This window comes from Orbicella franksi, chromosome 11 (genome assembly GCF_964199315.1).
Source record: "Orbicella franksi chromosome 11, jaOrbFran1.1, whole genome shotgun sequence".
NCBI lineage: Eukaryota > Metazoa > Cnidaria > Anthozoa > Scleractinia > Merulinidae > Orbicella > Orbicella franksi.
The window spans coordinates 13,360,121-13,376,739 of NC_138155.1; the positions used below are offsets into that span (position 1 = coordinate 13,360,121).

The window sequence follows — 16,619 nt, forward strand, 5'->3', positions numbered from 1 at the left end:
TGGACTTTATTTTCCTGGTGTGTCTTCAGTTCGAGTAGTACCCTGATCCGTGGTGCGAAACAGTCAAAATTCTACACAACACGAAGATACATACCAAAGGTCAACCCGTCATCGAGAAGCACGTCAAAACGACAGGGAAACAAGGACAACTGACAGCATAAAGGAGCGACCGACCGTCTTTGAAAACCTGCACTTCGTCAAAGGCAAGACTTCTCAGACAAAGGTAGAGGCTTTCTGATTTACTTTCGTTCTTGCTTTAAGAGTTTATGAATACCGCCTTGTTTAGTTCCAAGATTGGGGATCGTGAGACACCTCACATCAAATATTTTGCATGAAAACGAGGCTGAGGAGAAGAACACTGTAAGAACGAGAAGAATTTAATCGCATCACGATGCCGCCCAAGATAGATTTCAAGACCCTCTCTGGGGAAAGAGATAACGCTATACATGCACTTAGTGAATTATTCGACGAATTTGAAGCACTTTATTCTGTGAAACCTGAACTGAACTTGTTAGCAGCCATATTTAACGAGATTGAGTCAAAGTACAGGGCGATTAAGAAGCAGGTAGAGGCCATTGCTGACAGATTTGTCGAAGACGGTGTCACTTCAGACGACGAAAGAATAGCAGAGAATCTGAAATGTGGAGATGAAATCAAAGTAAGATATTTGGAAACTTTGCAAAAATATGCGCATTATCATGCAAGGACATAGATAGAGCGTGGGAGATTCTCGACATTGAATTCGCGGACAAAAGGAAGCTGATGGATGAGCTCCTGGCTGAGATCAATAATTATGGTGCTGTAAGAAGCGATCCTAAGAGTCTGGCTCGTTACGCCACCTCAATATCAGTATTTGTGAGTGATATGGAGGACAATGGATGTCATGTTCAAGAAGCCTCTGAAGCGCCGTTCTTCATGTCCAGACTCTTGTCGAAACTTGAACCAAAAGATAATGCAGACTTCGGCAGGGAGATGCAACGTGAAAAGAAAGAAGAAAATGTCACCAATTTAGTTACTTGGCTCCACCACGAGGCAGCGCTCCGATCTAGGGGCAAGAGAGAAACAGAAGCTGAAAGGGGGCGAGATCCACCTTACCGTAGGAAGACGGATCAACATTTCAATGATGCCAGTATGACCGATGACGAATCATGTCCCCTCGGCTGTAAATCAAAGCATCTTCTTGCTTCCTGCCCTGTATATCAAGGATCGAATCTCAAGCAAAGATGGGAGATCGTGAGGCAGAATAGAAGATGTCGGAAATGCCTAAGAGTGTCACATGACACGAACGACTGCAAAAAGGCTGACGGTACATCTTGTGATAAATGTAAGAAGAACCATCACCGTTCCCTGCACAACGAGAAGAACAACGAACCCTTGCAGCCCACTTTGAGTCCCGACGCACCGATCTTCAGAAGCCAAGGTACTCCACCTGTAGTTGAGAGCCGCAGCCTTCAAGGAAGGGATAACGAGGAGACCAGGGAACTTAAAAACGCTCTCGGTATTTGTCCAGTGCAAAAGGTCAAGGTTAGAGACAGCGATGGAAACCTTAACGACATACTCGCGATGTTAGACACTGGCTCAAACACGAGTCTTCTATCCAAAAGGGCTGCGAAACAACTGGGGTTATCCGGTCCTCAGACGCACCTAACTATGAACTTAGCTGGAGGACAAAAGAAAGCAGAAGTTTCCGAGATGATAGATGTTGAGATCGCATCACCCGCCGATGATGATATTCTGAAGAATCTTCAAGTACACGCAGTTCGAAAGCCTTGTAGCAACGCCAAGAATGTATCACGAAAATCAATTGAAAGCTATCCTCACCTCAAGTCAATAGCAGATAAGTTACACCTCTCCGGTGGTACGGTCGACCTACTCATTGGTACTGACTTTGTCGACGCCTTTGTTGACATCCACACAGCCAGCGGCTATCCCGGGGAACCTGTTGCTAAGAGGAATTGTTTTGGCTGGTATGTTTTGGGCCAAGTAGATCCAGATTCAAAAGACATGCCTGAAATCAAATCAGTAGACGTCGCAACTGTGAATGCTGTAGAAGATATCAAGAAACTCGTTCATCAAGACTTCTTAGGAATCAGACCGACGCAACTGTGTACCTGCAGCGAAAATGTTCTACGCGAAAACAAGTTTGTGAAAGCCCTCTCAGCCTCGACAACACTGGTGGACGGAAGAGTACAAGTAAGAATGCCATGGAAAGAAACTGGGCCTCCGAAGCAAAGCAATTATGACATTGCTTTGAAGAGAATGTACTGTGCGGAGAGATCGTTTAAGAAGAAAGATTGCTCTACATCGTAAGTGAAGAAGTTCAAAAACTGGTGGATCAAGGCTTTGTAATCAAGGTACCACATGAACATGTCAATCACAGTCAGCCAGAATGGTATATGCCACTACAAGCAGTATTTACCCCAGAAAAGAGTACAAAAGTCAGACTTGTGTTTGATTCTTCTTCCAAAGGTCACGATGGTCTCTCCTTGAATGATCATTTAGAGAAGGGACCAAATTACATCAACAGCCTGCCCAACGTTTTGACAGCATGGCACTGGGATGAAGTTGGGTACTCTGGAGATATCCGCAAGATGTTTAACCAGGTGCTGGTACACCCAGATGATCAGGTTTTCCATAGATTCCTGTGGAGAAAGAATCAGCATGATCTTCCCACCGTGTAACAGTGGCTCCGACTAAACTTTGGTGACAAGCCAGCTCCGGACATTGCTTCGAATGCCATCAACATCCTGGCCAAAGTGTCACAAGATGAGTTTCCCGAAGCAGCAAAAGAGCTCCAGGAACGAACCTACGTTGATGACATTGGTGGATCCAGGTCAACCACTGTTGAAGCCAAGCATGTCACCACTACAATTGACCAGGTGCTTGGAAAGGGTCAATTTCAGATTAAGGCTTGGCACTCGAACAGGCCAGAAGTCGACCAAACCAAGGATGAGCGCTATACAGATTTGCTTGGTCACAAGTGAGACAAGCAAGAAGACACATTTTCTCTAAAGAAGGATTCCGTTGTGAGACAGAATAAAGACTTCACGAAGAGAACCTGCCTCGCCCTTCTAGCCCAGGTGTGGGATCCTATTGGCCTCGTCGCACCAGTGACGCTTAAATTCCGAATTGACCTGCAAGAGCTATGGAGTGCTGGATACGGCTGGGACGACATCATCCCAGAGGCAACACAGCAAAAGTGGAAGGAGAGTGAAGAAATCATAAATCGACTTCTTACCTTTAAATTTGACCGTAAACTGAAACCAACAGAGGCAATCGGTCCACCTCAAGTACATGGCTTTGCGGATGGAGGAGAACTGGGGTATGGCGCTACCATTTTCGTCGGCTGGAAGTTACACGATGGAAACCATCAGTGCGTCCCCGTGATTGTCAAGCCCTTTGTTGCACCGCTGAAACAGAAAACGATCCCTCGACTTGAACTCTTGGGGTGCCTAGCACTCACAAGGATTTACAAAACATGCCAAGAGGCACTGGCCTTTGTTAATTTCAAGGATTACGACAAGACCTTCTGGATAGACTCTCAAACTGTCCTATCGTGGATCAAGACCCCACCTCGGGAATTCAGACCATTTGTATCAGTTCGAGTTGCAGAAATTCAAGAAACAGTGGGATCAGAACAATTCCGCTATATCAAGTCCAAGTACAACCCAGCAGATGCCCTCACTAGAGGAATTGCGGCCAGTGACCTCGAAAGCTGGATGGCAGGACCGCCGTTTCTAAGGTTGCCGGAAACCGAATGGCCTCAATTTCAAGACGATGAGCAGAGTCCTCACCAGGAACGAGTAGACACTTTGAAAGAAATGAAGACTACTACGAAGCAGACGCAAGTTGACAAAAGAGACGATAAAACAAGAGAGTTCCACGCCACCTCCATTCCTGAAGGAAAGGAGAACAATCCTATCTTTAGCTACCTGCTGCAAAGATGCTCGACATTCACAAAGATCCGCAGAGTCCTGGCTTACGTGCATCGTTTTGTTGAAGCTACATGACGCAGAGCTGTACCAAAAGGCTCCCTGACAGTTCAAGAACTCATGCACTCAGAATTACAGCTTTTAAAATGGAGTCAGCTTCCAATAGACATACCACGTCTCGACGAGAAGTTAATCGCCAAAACTGACGAGGAAGGGCTAGTCAGAGCTCATGGCCGTCTTGAAAATGCCAGAATCCTCCCGAAAGACATGAGAAACCCTATCGTGTTGCCCAGAGACCATCAACTGGCGATCCTCCTCTTGCGTCACCTACACCGGAAACGAGGACACTGCGGCTACAAGAGCCTGATGCATGAGGCAAGGCGAAAATTTTGGATTATCGGGCTCAGGAAAATGGCCAAGGCCGTTGTAAGCAAGTGCGTCATCTGCCGGAAACTGCGCAGAAAACCCCTCGATCAGTTAATGGGCCAAGTACCAAGTTTGCGAGTAGCAGCCGGATTTCCCCCATTTTCGAACACAGCCATGGATATGTTCGGACCACTGCAGATCCGATTGAACCGGAGAACACTCCAAGAAGCACAAGTCGTTATCTTTACCTGCAGAACAACCAGAGCAATTCACCTGGAGCTTGTAACACACAAAACAACTGAAGCCTTCCTAATGGCCTTCCGTCGATTCGCGTGCCTACGCGGCCACCCAAACGTGTGCTGGTCGGACTGTGGCTCGAACTTTGTTGGAGCACAGGAATACTTGAGGGAGGTGATGCAAGGCTGGGACATTCCCAAGATACAAAGTACCGTTTCAGAGGAATTTGCCTACAATTTCGAGTGGCAGTGGAACACCCCACAAGTCATCAAAACGGAATTGTCGAGTCGCTAATCAAGTCCGTCAGACAAGCCCTCAACAGTGTGTGCAAGCACCAGGCGTTTACTGAAGAACAGTGGAGGACGTTCCTGGCTGAAACTACCTAAATGATCAACAGCCGGCCCCTCTACCCAAGTTCCGAGGACATCTGGGAAGAACCACCAATTACGCCGAACGACATCCTGATCGGACAACACAATCCTCCTCCCAACCCGAGCAAGAAATCAGAGTTAATCCCAGGCATTTACTGAGGAGTGTCCAAAACAGAGCTGGCGAATTTCGGACTTGTTGGATAAAGTACTTTGCGCCGACACTCCTGCCGCGGAACAAGTGGTTTCAGAAGAGAGAGAATGTCAAAATTGGCGATTTGGTCCTGGAGCTCAACCCAAACCGTAAGAGATCACAGTGGGAGATGGCGTTGATCACCAACACTTACCCGGGCAAGGATGGATTGGTCAGGAAGGTACGGATTAGGACTCGGAATGGCGAGTACGACCGCCCGATCCACAAGCTGGGCGTTAATGCTACAAAGCAAGAGCTTAGTGGAGAGGAACAATAAAGACTATATATTACTGGAGAACGCTGAACTGTTAGCTTATAAGATATAGTCGAATTGAACTTCGTGCTTATATTGATCGTTGCTCAATTAGGGCTCTAATTTCCGCACTGGGGCCGAGTGTTTTGCACTTCGTTGAGAGTTTTGTTTATTTTTAGACATTATGTTTGTTTTCTTAGTGATAAAGCCGAACACGCGAGATTCCCGCCATTTTTGCTTTAGTAGCCAATCGGATTATGGCTCTCGTTCGTGGATTGGTACGAGTAGGATATCAAGAGATCAGTAGAAAGTAATCCTTTTATCGAAAACAGTGTGTTTGTGCTCTTTGTACAAAAGTAGGAAAATAGCGCGTCTTAAACGGGATTACGCCTTACAGAATTGTGAGTATATGGACGATATGTTGGAGAATGTTTTTTGCTGTTTCGTTTTTTAGGTTAGAACCGATTTTTTAGAATTGCTATAGTCAACCCACATGTATGCCTTTGCATTCAGTTGACTAGCTAGCTTGTGCTGATTAAACTAGTTCAAAACAACTGGTAGATCCCGTGGACTTTATTTTCCTGGTGTGTCTTCAGTTCGAGTAGTACCCTGATCCGTGGTGCGAAACATCCATATTACAGTTGCAAGCAAGTTGTAGGTTTGATTTGGAGTCATGGACTTGTTTTATGTACATGTACAAGTGCATATAGCAATTAAAGCTGCACCATCTTATTGGGCCTACAGATATTCAGACTACGAGTAGTCCCGGCCTCTTTCGCTTAGTCTATTGTCTGTGATGCAAATGAAAACAGCGAAAAAAAAAGTTGATTTTCTTTTGTGTCATGCATGATACATAGACTAAGGGCCTCTTCATATGAGCCCGGTAACTGGCCAAGTACTGTGTTGCAAAAGCGAAGCTATTTTGCCTAAAAAGTTTCGTCCTGGTTACCCGGGCTGGAGCATTCATAGGGGAAAATTTTCATCCTGGTCACTGAGATCTTGGACGCAAAAACTGAGATCTCAGTAACCCGGCCAGCCTGGCTTCTCATACATATATGGACACATCAAAATTTTTACGAAGGAAAGAGTGGCGAGGTGAGATCTCAGAAAATGAGCCAGGCTGGTTGACCAGGCTCATATGAAGAGGCCCTAAGCCAAAGAGGGAATACTCGTAGTCTTAGCAAGCAGGGCAGGGAAAAACCCACATCCCATTGCCTGGGGCAAGTAAATTTTGCCCTTGGGCAAGCGAAAATGGACGTTTGGAGGTCTGGTCAGGTGGGTAAGTGAAATTAGCCTCAGTACATATAATCTTGTGAATGATAATTTCCAATCAAAGCCTATTTCAAAACTTAAGACTGCAAGATGAGCAAAACAGTGAGTTGAAAGAATGGATTAATTTAAAATCCAAGCATACTTTGTATCTGACACAACAATTGTGTCACTGTTGGTAGTTTCTTTCACCTAGTTTCATAGTGCCAGTAAACTCATTTTGTTATAGTCTATCACTGAATATAGACAGCAACTAGTAAATGATGTAGTTGATAGGGCATGAACCCTACGTGCCCATTGGGCATTATTAATATTTTAGTGGAGCCAACTGAAAACTAAAATAAAATGGCCCACTGGGCAGCTAGATTACATTTTTTTTTCCTGCCCTGGCAAGATGAAGCTTAAAAAACGAAAACCACTTGCAGTAAGTTATAGGGAGCCCAAGCTGTCACAAGTCAAGGTCATGTGCAATTTGAGGTAAAGTTTTACAAAAACTACAGTATTCCATCATGAAAGATATAATTAATGCATACCATGTTCCCCTTGAAATAAACTTTGTAGCAGCAGTGTACATGTATGTAATATATGATCGATAATATTATTATTTACAAGTTAACAAAAATTATCCCATCAAGTTGTAAGGTTCATTCATTTCCAACAAGAAACAACTGTACTTTCACCGATGTGGCATCACTGTAGTAGCTACATACAGCTTCCTTTCTAACCCTAAATTTAGTTATTTCCTCCTTTAAAAATTTACCAACGATTGCAGAATTGCAGCAATAACTTTGTAACCGGAAGGCAGTTGAAAGACCCCTATCAGACTTACAGAGACTTTGGCCCTGACAGGGTAGCACCACTCTCCATCTCCTGTTTCTCAAAGCTGAAAATAAAAACAAAATTATTTACTGCATTGTTTAGTTATTGCAGGGTTTAATATTTTAGCCTCCATGTATGTTTTGTTATCATGTTAAGTCTATAAAGTTGCCTTTCCACTTGAAGAAAAACAAACTGTTTGATTCAACTTCCACAGCTCGCACTTTAATTTCCCTACGAAGAGATCGATCAGTTTATGCCATGTCAAGATAGTAAAATGATCACAATGGATGAGTAATTTACGGCTGCACAAAAATGGCATACACAGTTGCAAACATGTAACTGTCATATAACTGATCATACATGTATATAAAACAGTACCTAATTATGTAGACTGGACAAAGAACAATTCAAAATTCAGATCTATGTTTCTTAGGCAATCATCTTATTCGATAAAACAGCTGATGTGGTTACAGATATGTTACATGTATTTACATGTGCATGCATCTTTTCGAATGAAAGACACACCAAGACAGAAGATGGTCGGCTTACCTCCATTTCCTTGAGACATTACCAAGTTGAAGTCTATCAGAAAGACAAATCATGGTCGCTGCACCCACGAGTCATATGATTCGGTTCGGTCCCTTAAGTTTTCGTCCAGTAAAAGGTAAAAAACAAACAAACAAATGAACTGTTGCACTGGTTTTGAACGACTGAAACGAAACCTCCGTTTTACACAGCAATTTTGAAATGGAAACAAGTCACGTGGTCACTCACATGATCTTTCATGCAATCACAGCTGACCAAAATGCTCGCATCAGAGTATTGCACCGGTGGGTCAGCGGAAAATCGACCGGAAAATCCGTTTGCGCCAAAAGTTACGACCGCCAAAACGAAGCAAGAGGATGGCATCGATCGCCACATTGGATATAGTTCTTAGCCCAGGATTTTTAACGGTACGGTATCTGTTTATTTTATGTGCTTAAACTCCATTTTTTTGTTTACAGCCCTCGTAACTTTTTCAAGCGTATTTTCAGGTATTTTACATTGAGACATGCGCGGGTAATGCTTGGCGTCTTCTTGTTTGGATGCGCCAAATGTTTATTCATAAAAGAAGCGTTCTCTTAGATGCATGGCTTTGCTCCAGACGTAACTAATCACGTACCAAATCGAACGTTCGATTAAACGAACTTTATCGAAATCAATCGAACTTAATCGAACGATTGGGTCCGAACTCTCGAAGAACAAAATTGGGACATTCGAATGAATGGAATCGCACTTTGTTGTCGTGCGAGAATGCGTTGTACACATGTTCATGTATTGACTAATTGCATGCTATAACACATGAAATCCAAGCTTGAATCAAGCCTGCCATGAACAGTCGAATCCTTGCATTTTGGTTGCGACGTTAGGTGTCACTCAACCTGTATTCGCCCTATTGTTTCTATCGTTAATTTTACTTTAATTATTTTCATTCTTCTATATTATGGATGTAGATTTCTTGGCAAAAATGATATTCACACAAAGGGGCTCTGGAAAATGGTTGAAGGGCCTAGTGTTAGGGACTTCTCCCCATGCACATGTTAGTTTTGATCTTCAGTGGGGGATAGACAAGCATTCAGTGTAGTTCAAATTCACCAAATTTTTGATTAGATGAATGCACTACATTTATGTGGCAGGTTGATATATTTCCAAAAAATATGGCTGAGCACAACAAAGGTTCAGGAAGAAGAAATTACCTGGCAAGAAGAAGAAAAAATAATGAAAGACAAGAGGACGAAGTAATAAAAGAAGGATGAAAACACAGAAAACTACATGTAGCTGAAGTATTTCATTCTTTGCAAGAAACTGAGGCAGATGAAACAATTAAGTTGGGAAAGATTTGTGGAATCAGTGTGATTTACCACCAAGGCGTTTTTATGTGGTCCAATGAGGGTTCTTTATTCGCTTTTGCTTGTAACATTTTCAAGAAACAGAGAAAATTTAACCAGTTACAGAATAACCCACTAGGACATGAATGAATGGGTAAGTGGATAATGCAGTTGATTCATGTACATAATTAATAGTGAAATGTTCCAAGTGCTGGTTCGGTAGTTGTTGTTCGCGAGATCTTGAAGCTTGTGCTCTAGTTTGCAAGGTGGCATCCAAGCAAATGCGCAAAGGCCTCTAGGTGTTCTGAAATGTTATTGTTGACAACTGAAAAATAAATCTTTTTATCATTTGATGCATTTTGTCTTCCTTTTCATTGGCTGAGAGCCCACCAAGTGACCTGTAAATAACTGCCTACAAATAATGATCTGCTCATGCGTAGTGCCGTGTAACTGTGTTTGCTGCAAATAATATTGAATTTTCGTCTCATGCGTAATTGAAACCAAGCTCTCAGGTGAAATAATTTAAATGGCAGATCGCTTCCCTGAGCTGCGAGAGAGTGATTTAAATGTGAAACCAAACTGGGTGGTCACAGATCAATTATTTGCCTCAGCCTTCAGCTTCGGTGAATAATTGATCTGCTTGCCACTGACAAATCATGATATTTTGCTCAACCTCATCCAATAATAATTATTATTCACAGTTATTGTGAATTTGATACATATATTTGTTTGGTTTTAAAACCAAAGGAACCGGTGCTTTTTGCCAGCTTGCTGTGATGTTAGTAGTGAATGCCTCTTGTTAACAGATCAGAGCACAGACTCTTATAATATTAGCCTGGTCACAACATCTGTCATTGAAACCAACCACTAAATTCAACATAAGTCCGCTCATAACAGACTGGAACAACAACTTTTATCATTAACAACTGTTTAGACAAAAAAAAAAATGGATTTCCTACATTGTTAACAATAATGACTAAACTGTTAAATGACTGTCAAATCTGGGAAACTGTAACTGCTCATATGGGAAACAAGAAAAAAAGAATTGTTTGAAAGAACAAAAAAAAAAAGGAATTTGGTGGTGAGATCTTGATTTTGGTGTACTTTGTGAGTGACAGCACTTTTGCAAGATCTTGAAGCATGTATACCATGATGAGTGACCACAATAAGTAACTGGCTGATTACTACAAGCAATTTTCTTTTTCATATTCAGTGGTTGTCATTTCTTGTGATTTGTTTTGAGATCTTTGTGAGTGATGGCATGTTTTGCCATTAGGAGTGGCCCCAATCAATAATAATTAATGTCAACCAATTACTTGGATCAATTTTCCTCGAGTTATTAGTTGTTGCTTTCAGAGATTTGATTGCTTCTAGTAAATTTTTAAAGTGATGACACTTTTGATAGAACTTATATATTGTGCATGTACATGCGGCCTAGCACACGCTCTCAACCTGAACCTCACTTGTGAACAAACATGGCATCTGTGACCATGTCCTTTTAGAGAAGACTGGGATTTACTTTAACGCCTATCGAAAAACTCCTCTGAGAAGTCCTGGAGTTGTTCAGTCTTTGCCTGCCATTTTGGTTATAAACAGTGCTTGATACTTCGAGAAAAAAGAAAGACAGGAATACATGTACATGCAGGGTGGCAAGAGAGTGCTTTTTTTGCAAAAAGGTTAGTTTGTCCACAGATTCATGTTTTTGGCTTGGCTAAATTATTGATTAATTTTGATATTGAGAGAGTCTTAAAAGCTTACATGTACACACAAAGTGTAAGTTTTTTGTTTTCCTAATTTTGCATTTGTTTAGGTGATGTCTATGCCAAATATTTTGTTATGATATGTGAGTTTATCTATTTAATTCCAATAGAGTAATGTTTATAATACAGATTCCTAAACACTATTCACACTGCACTCTAAGTTTTATATTTGATGTTGGAAGAGACTCTTACATTTACATGTAGGTCCTAGTTTTTTGGGGCACCCAAATTTAAATTCCTTATGCGTGACCACTTGGCACAGAGTCAGTGCCAGAATGACAGCCACCGCTGAGAGCTATGAAATAGCCGGTTCCTAAGCCAGAACCTGAGCATGTGCCTGTGTCCATTTGGTCACCAAACAGACTGTAATGTCTGCTCACCTGTGATCTCTTCTATACCAAAACTGGAATTTATGGTACTGGTATTATGTCACCAAATGATGCAAATCCTATGCTTGGTAATTATTTCTTTAAAGCAGTTTTGCAGGAAGCTTTTAGAAAATTCAAACTGTCAGCTGATGTTAAAAAGTTCCCAGAGGTTACAGCCGATAACACTTTTGCATGAGTAATCACAGCATAATAAACAAAAGTTAAGACAAAGTTCCTGGCAAACAAGGCCAAACAATGATTTAATGAAACAAGAGGACCTGGATCTGATTTACAGTATAAATTTACAGGCAAAGATTCACACTGTTTTTGTCATAACTTCATGAGATTAACCAAGTGAAGTGGCTTAGTCGTGAAATTGATTCCAAGAAGGAACATCAAATTTACATAGTAGATATAATATACTGCTTGCAAAACTAAATCAAAAACTTCAGACGACATCCCACATTTAAATTCTATCCTTCAGCCATAAAAGGGCCCTCTTTCGGGGACTGAGGCACTGGTGGATCATTTTTAGCCAGATCTTTATTTCCCCTTTGAGAAGCAGTGCAGCTGATTTCTGGGACTGTCTTGCTCCAAAGAGCTTTGTCCGTCACAATGTTTTTTGAAAAGAGAATTTAGGCTGCTGCTGGCTTTCACCTCTGTTTTAAATGCAAAATGGTTATACATGTAATCATGCAGTGGATGAAGGGCTTGAATCAAGTTCAAAATTACTTGGTCTTCTCCCACCGCCCTTTTGAAACATTGCATGGTTATTTTTGTTGTATTCCTGCTGTACAGTTCAGGTTGATAACAGTGGGCGAAAAAGTTCCACTCATGAGCGTGCGCTAGCCCAGCATGGTACATATAGTATAGAACTTACCTGCTGTTTTCTAGATACAATGTAAACTAAACTCACTACAGTTGAGAATCATTGTGTTTAAAGGTTTTGTATGTAAAGCTTGAGTGAAAAGAAACTATAAGCAGTTTTCAAAAAGGGGATGCAAATTATGTTGATTGAATTATAAATTTCCATTGGGCTAGATTTATAAATAGTGCAAAAATAATGTATTTAAAATCTGTTTTTAAGATAGACATTATTGTCATTATTTAAAACTACTATTTAAATAGTATACTCGCCTGATTAAAACTTAAAATATGTTTAAAACAGACTGTTTTGGTTGTATTTTAAAGCTTATAATATGAATTGCTATCTCAAATAGGTTTTAAACTTCCTATGTAAAACATATTTTATGTTCTTGACATGTCAACTACATTTTAAATATCCTATTTAAAGACTCTTTTAACTCTGAAAATTTGTAAAATACTTTTTAAACCTACAGCCATTGCCAACATAACTTTCAAAACAGGGTTTAACTAGAATTTTTAAACTGTTTGAACGAAATTTTTGTGGCCATAGTATTAAAGTAGATTTTAAATCCCCTATTTAAACCCTGTTTTGAGCTCAAACTACGTTAAAAACAGAGTGAAAATCATTCCAATGTCATGAAGTAGGTTTTAACTATACTTGAAATACATTACAAACAAGACGCGAAATTTTGAATTTTGTACGAAATAGCACAAAAATACCCTATAGTGACTTCAAACTACTGTTTAAATCGTCAAAATACGTTCAAAACAGTTTAAAATCAGTTTAAAAATACAGCTGTTTTGGTAAGGGTTTATATATATATATATATATATATATATATATATATATCTCTTAAAGCTAACCTTACGATTTATCCAACCGCTTAAAAAGAGTAAAATTATGCAAAATGGTAAAATTTCCCCTTACTGATACCTTAAAGTGCCACTAACCCCCCCCCCCCCCCAATTTGTTTCGCTGATATGTTTTTTCTCCTGATTACCACTGTGTAAAAATAATCGTTGTAGCTATTTTCGGTAATTTTCTATGAATCTTTTAAGTTTGTAAATTTGCCCTTTTCCTGTTCACGACCGAGGAATAGCAGAGAATGGGACGAGTTGGCTTCTGACGTCACTTCGGGAATAATAAATTAAATATTTTGTTTCTGAGAAGAATGTATGCGAACATGCGATAGTGTGTGTCGAAATCGTTGCAGAATGCAAGTAAGATATGTTGGAGGCTGTAGCAATACAGGATGCGTAGAATAGAGTATTCCTCTTCATTCAGTACCTCTATCTCGATGAAACTCTACCAGAAACGCGAAAAAGACCAAAGAAGTGGGCTGATTGTGCGAAGCTAAAGCCGTGAGCCATTGGGGATTTCGTCGATCTCGGGTTCGCCGTTACTGTAAAAACGTAGAGATTTTCATGGCCTGTGTATTCTTCTCTATCTCTAGTGGAAAGCTTGAAATTGTCAAGGTACTGCATAAGACGAATTTGGGATAAGCTGGAAGCCATCTGACTATTTCGAGCGTAAACAATCCTCAGAGTCCCGGACGAAATTATAAGTGAGGAAATTACACGGTAAATTAAACGCACAGCGTTTTTTGTTCTCGAAGTAGAGACTAGTCTAAACGAATAGTAAACGAAACCTACGTTCTACAACGACGCAAAGAAGATTGTTGAGGCTTTGAACCGGTGAAGTAGCTGTGTATTTGTGGATTTCAATAAAAACACACGCACGCCGGAGGTCGCCTGTAATCCGGCCGTGTACATACATACATACATTTTTATTTGTTATCAAATTAAAATTACAATTATAACATGCCCGCAGATAGCTGAGCTAATCTAGGCGAGTCATGTTTGGACGAGTTATTAATATACAACTAGGTACAACCAAATACAACTGAAGGTAACAAGAGAACTAAAGAGACTAGAATTGACAACAATGATTAAAGACAACTAATAAACTAACGATATTACAAATAACAATTAACAACAGTTACGACGAGAGACTACAGATACACTAAAGCGAAATTATTAACTACTTAATAACCGAGAGTGAGGTCGTTACGGGAAAATCTCAAACTGAGGCCTTGCCGTATTGACTGAGCGATAGCGAGGTCAATACGGTAGGTCGAGGTTTGAGATTTTCCCGTAACGACCGAACGGTCGAGGTTATTAAGTTGTTTATTATATGACTCATGAATTAAGGAAGAGAAAAATATTCGAGCAGAAGTTGTCAATTTACATCCGGCGATGCGCGCGTTTACCGATTCATTCATCGTCTCAAACCCAGTGCAAAGCTACACAGTCAGTGAACTTCACCACTGTATTACGTATTCCGTTAAAAACACACGTTTCTTTACGGGAAAAGTGATTGTCACAGCCTCAAAAAGGTATTTTAGTATCGTGGTGCTACAAGTTGATGGGGAGTTTTTCCGACTTTTGAGGCGAAACGTCAACGCATATAGAAAAGACAGAAAGTGCTTCAAAATAGTTCAAACCAACTAATGCTTCAGAATGAACTGCTCAGAATAACTCGATCTTCGCATTCGCTTTCGACAATATATTTCCGCCTTCTTCACTCCGGGATTTATGGATGAACTTTTCAAGTCTTGTGAACGTCTAAAACTTCCTACAGTTATCAGAAACACTGTTACCGACAGAAACCGCCCGATGGTTTACATCTGATGATCCTGGAAGCTGATTTACACTTGCTTGTGTTAAAGCGAGGGAATCTATTCGATGAGAACTGTGACGGAGTTCAATATTTCCGTAATTGTTGTGACTAAGATGAGTAACTTATACGTTTCTTCGTGGTGTTCTGCTCAGGATGCATGACAGATCTGCCGATGGTGTTTTTCACTCAGCGATTTTAGCTTTACTTAAGACTCGGCAAACTCTGATTGTTTTTCACTAGTGTTCGCCAAGGTTACCGGCTGGTAAGTCAAAACGACTTCTGTACTAGTTTTATTAAGGAATAATCGCTAAACTATTAGCTACTTACTTTCTCTTACTGTTTTTAATCGGCTTTCATCGTTTCAATGCGCTTGAATTTTCAGAGCCGGGCTCTTCTTAATTTGCATAATCCGTAATCGGCCCGTGGGCATTACGGCTGCATAGTGACCGCTCAGATCTCGCTCTTAGCCAATCAGAGTGCGCGTTATATCGGCCACAAGCCAAAGCCATATAATAATGAGTATTAATGAATACATACTATGAGGAAAATAAATTCAGCTTTACTTTTTGAACGATTTCTGTAAGATCAATACAACAGTCTTCTGAAGTTTCTCAATTGCCATCCCGAATACAGAATTGTTTTGTTCTTTGAGCTTCGTCTTTTAGGAACGAAATATATCTAATCTACAAACTGAGAATGGATCAAGCATTTATAAATATATAAGGAAAGTGAAACAAACGATCAAGATTCGACTCTATAGCTACCGACGAAGATTGTCGTGCTGAAAGAAGAATGCGCTTGTCAATCAACTGACAGGCAAACTAATAAGTCGAGGATTCCCAATTTATTAGCGTGCGTAAAATGGACATTTCGTTCAAAATAACAGTGAACTAGAAATGTATTCATTTTACTGATGGTATACTGAACCTCTCTTTAAGATCTTGTCGAAGGATTTTCCATGATTTCACTAGTGCGAAATATGCAAATTTGCGTAGCTTGTGTTCGTACAAAGTAATTGAGTATGCATATACTACGGTCGGTCGACAATAACGAAGCGAAAAGTTACCTCACCTTCGAATATTGTTTGCCGACATCTCTTCTTATCTCTTATGTTAAAACTATTTTCAATCATTGATCTGGAGAAGTTGGCAGGAGTGGAGTACGACTGCATCGCATTTTAACTTGTATTTCGGGGGAAATTAATGTTTGGATGTAAAAATGTTTTGACACTGCGAAATTTGCACGTTCCATTAGGTCAAATTATGCATAAGTCAATTCCAGCAGTGCCCTCCGCCCGCCCCCCCCCCCCCCCCCCGGGGCAACAGCGGGGCATTTGCTCACGTTGTCAGTCCCGGGGGAGGGGCATCCGCAATTTTATCGCGGCCTGGGGGCTGGGCATTTGCGTACCCCGGGGCGATCCCCGGGCATTCGACACGCGTGTTTTGGAAAGTGCCATTGGATGAGTTCATCGGGAAAGACGGGACTAGAGAAACTTGCAGATGTTTTTAAAGGTATGTTTTAAATATTTCTTCATTACTTGAAACCATATAAATATAAGCGACAAGGTGAACTATATTTTGTTTATCACAGAACAATCACTGACGTGAACACGACTATTTTGCATTTCGCATTCAAAACT

General features: G+C 40.8%; 3 protein-coding genes across 3 annotated transcripts; all 3 read left to right on the forward strand.

Annotated features, from left to right (window-relative positions):
- Positions 1–391: 391 nt before the first annotated feature.
- LOC145502120 (uncharacterized) lies at positions 392–2,310 on the forward strand. The gene is made up of 2 exons (XM_081481398.1): positions 392–658; positions 706–2,310. Exons 1-2 carry the CDS (start codon positions 392–394, stop codon positions 2,308–2,310), a joined length of 1,872 nt encoding a protein of 623 aa, XP_081337524.1.
- Positions 2,311–2,396: 86 nt separating this feature from the next.
- Positions 2,397–4,010, forward strand: LOC145502121 (uncharacterized). The gene is made up of 3 exons (XM_081481399.1): positions 2,397–2,603; positions 2,685–2,879; positions 3,036–4,010. Exons 1-3 carry the CDS (start codon positions 2,397–2,399, stop codon positions 4,008–4,010), a joined length of 1,377 nt encoding a protein of 458 aa, XP_081337525.1.
- A 42-nt stretch (positions 4,011–4,052) lies between these two features.
- LOC145502122 (uncharacterized) lies at positions 4,053–4,829 on the forward strand. The gene has a single exon (XM_081481401.1). The coding sequence runs from the start codon at positions 4,053–4,055 to the stop codon at positions 4,827–4,829; it is 777 nt and encodes a 258-aa protein (XP_081337527.1).
- The last annotated feature ends 11,790 nt before the right edge of the window (positions 4,830–16,619 follow it).

Bases quoted from the DNA above. Each gene is read 5' to 3' on its own strand.
- LOC145502120 (XM_081481398.1), top strand. From the start codon at position 392: ATGCCGCCCAAGATAGATTTCAAGACCCTCTCTGGGGAAAGAGATAAC. The intron at 659-705 runs GTAAGATATTTG...TTATCATGCAAG, and splicing joins AATGTGGAGATGAAATCAAA to GACATAGATAGAGCGTGGGA.
- LOC145502121 (XM_081481399.1), top strand. From the start codon at position 2,397: ATGCCACTACAAGCAGTATTTACCCCAGAAAAGAGTACAAAAGTCAGA. The intron at 2,604-2,684 runs GTGCTGGTACAC...ACCGTGTAACAG, and splicing joins TCCGCAAGATGTTTAACCAG to TGGCTCCGACTAAACTTTGG. The intron at 2,880-3,035 runs GTGCTTGGAAAG...GTTGTGAGACAG, and splicing joins TCACCACTACAATTGACCAG to AATAAAGACTTCACGAAGAG.
- LOC145502122 (XM_081481401.1), top strand. From the start codon at position 4,053: ATGCACTCAGAATTACAGCTTTTAAAATGGAGTCAGCTTCCAATAGAC.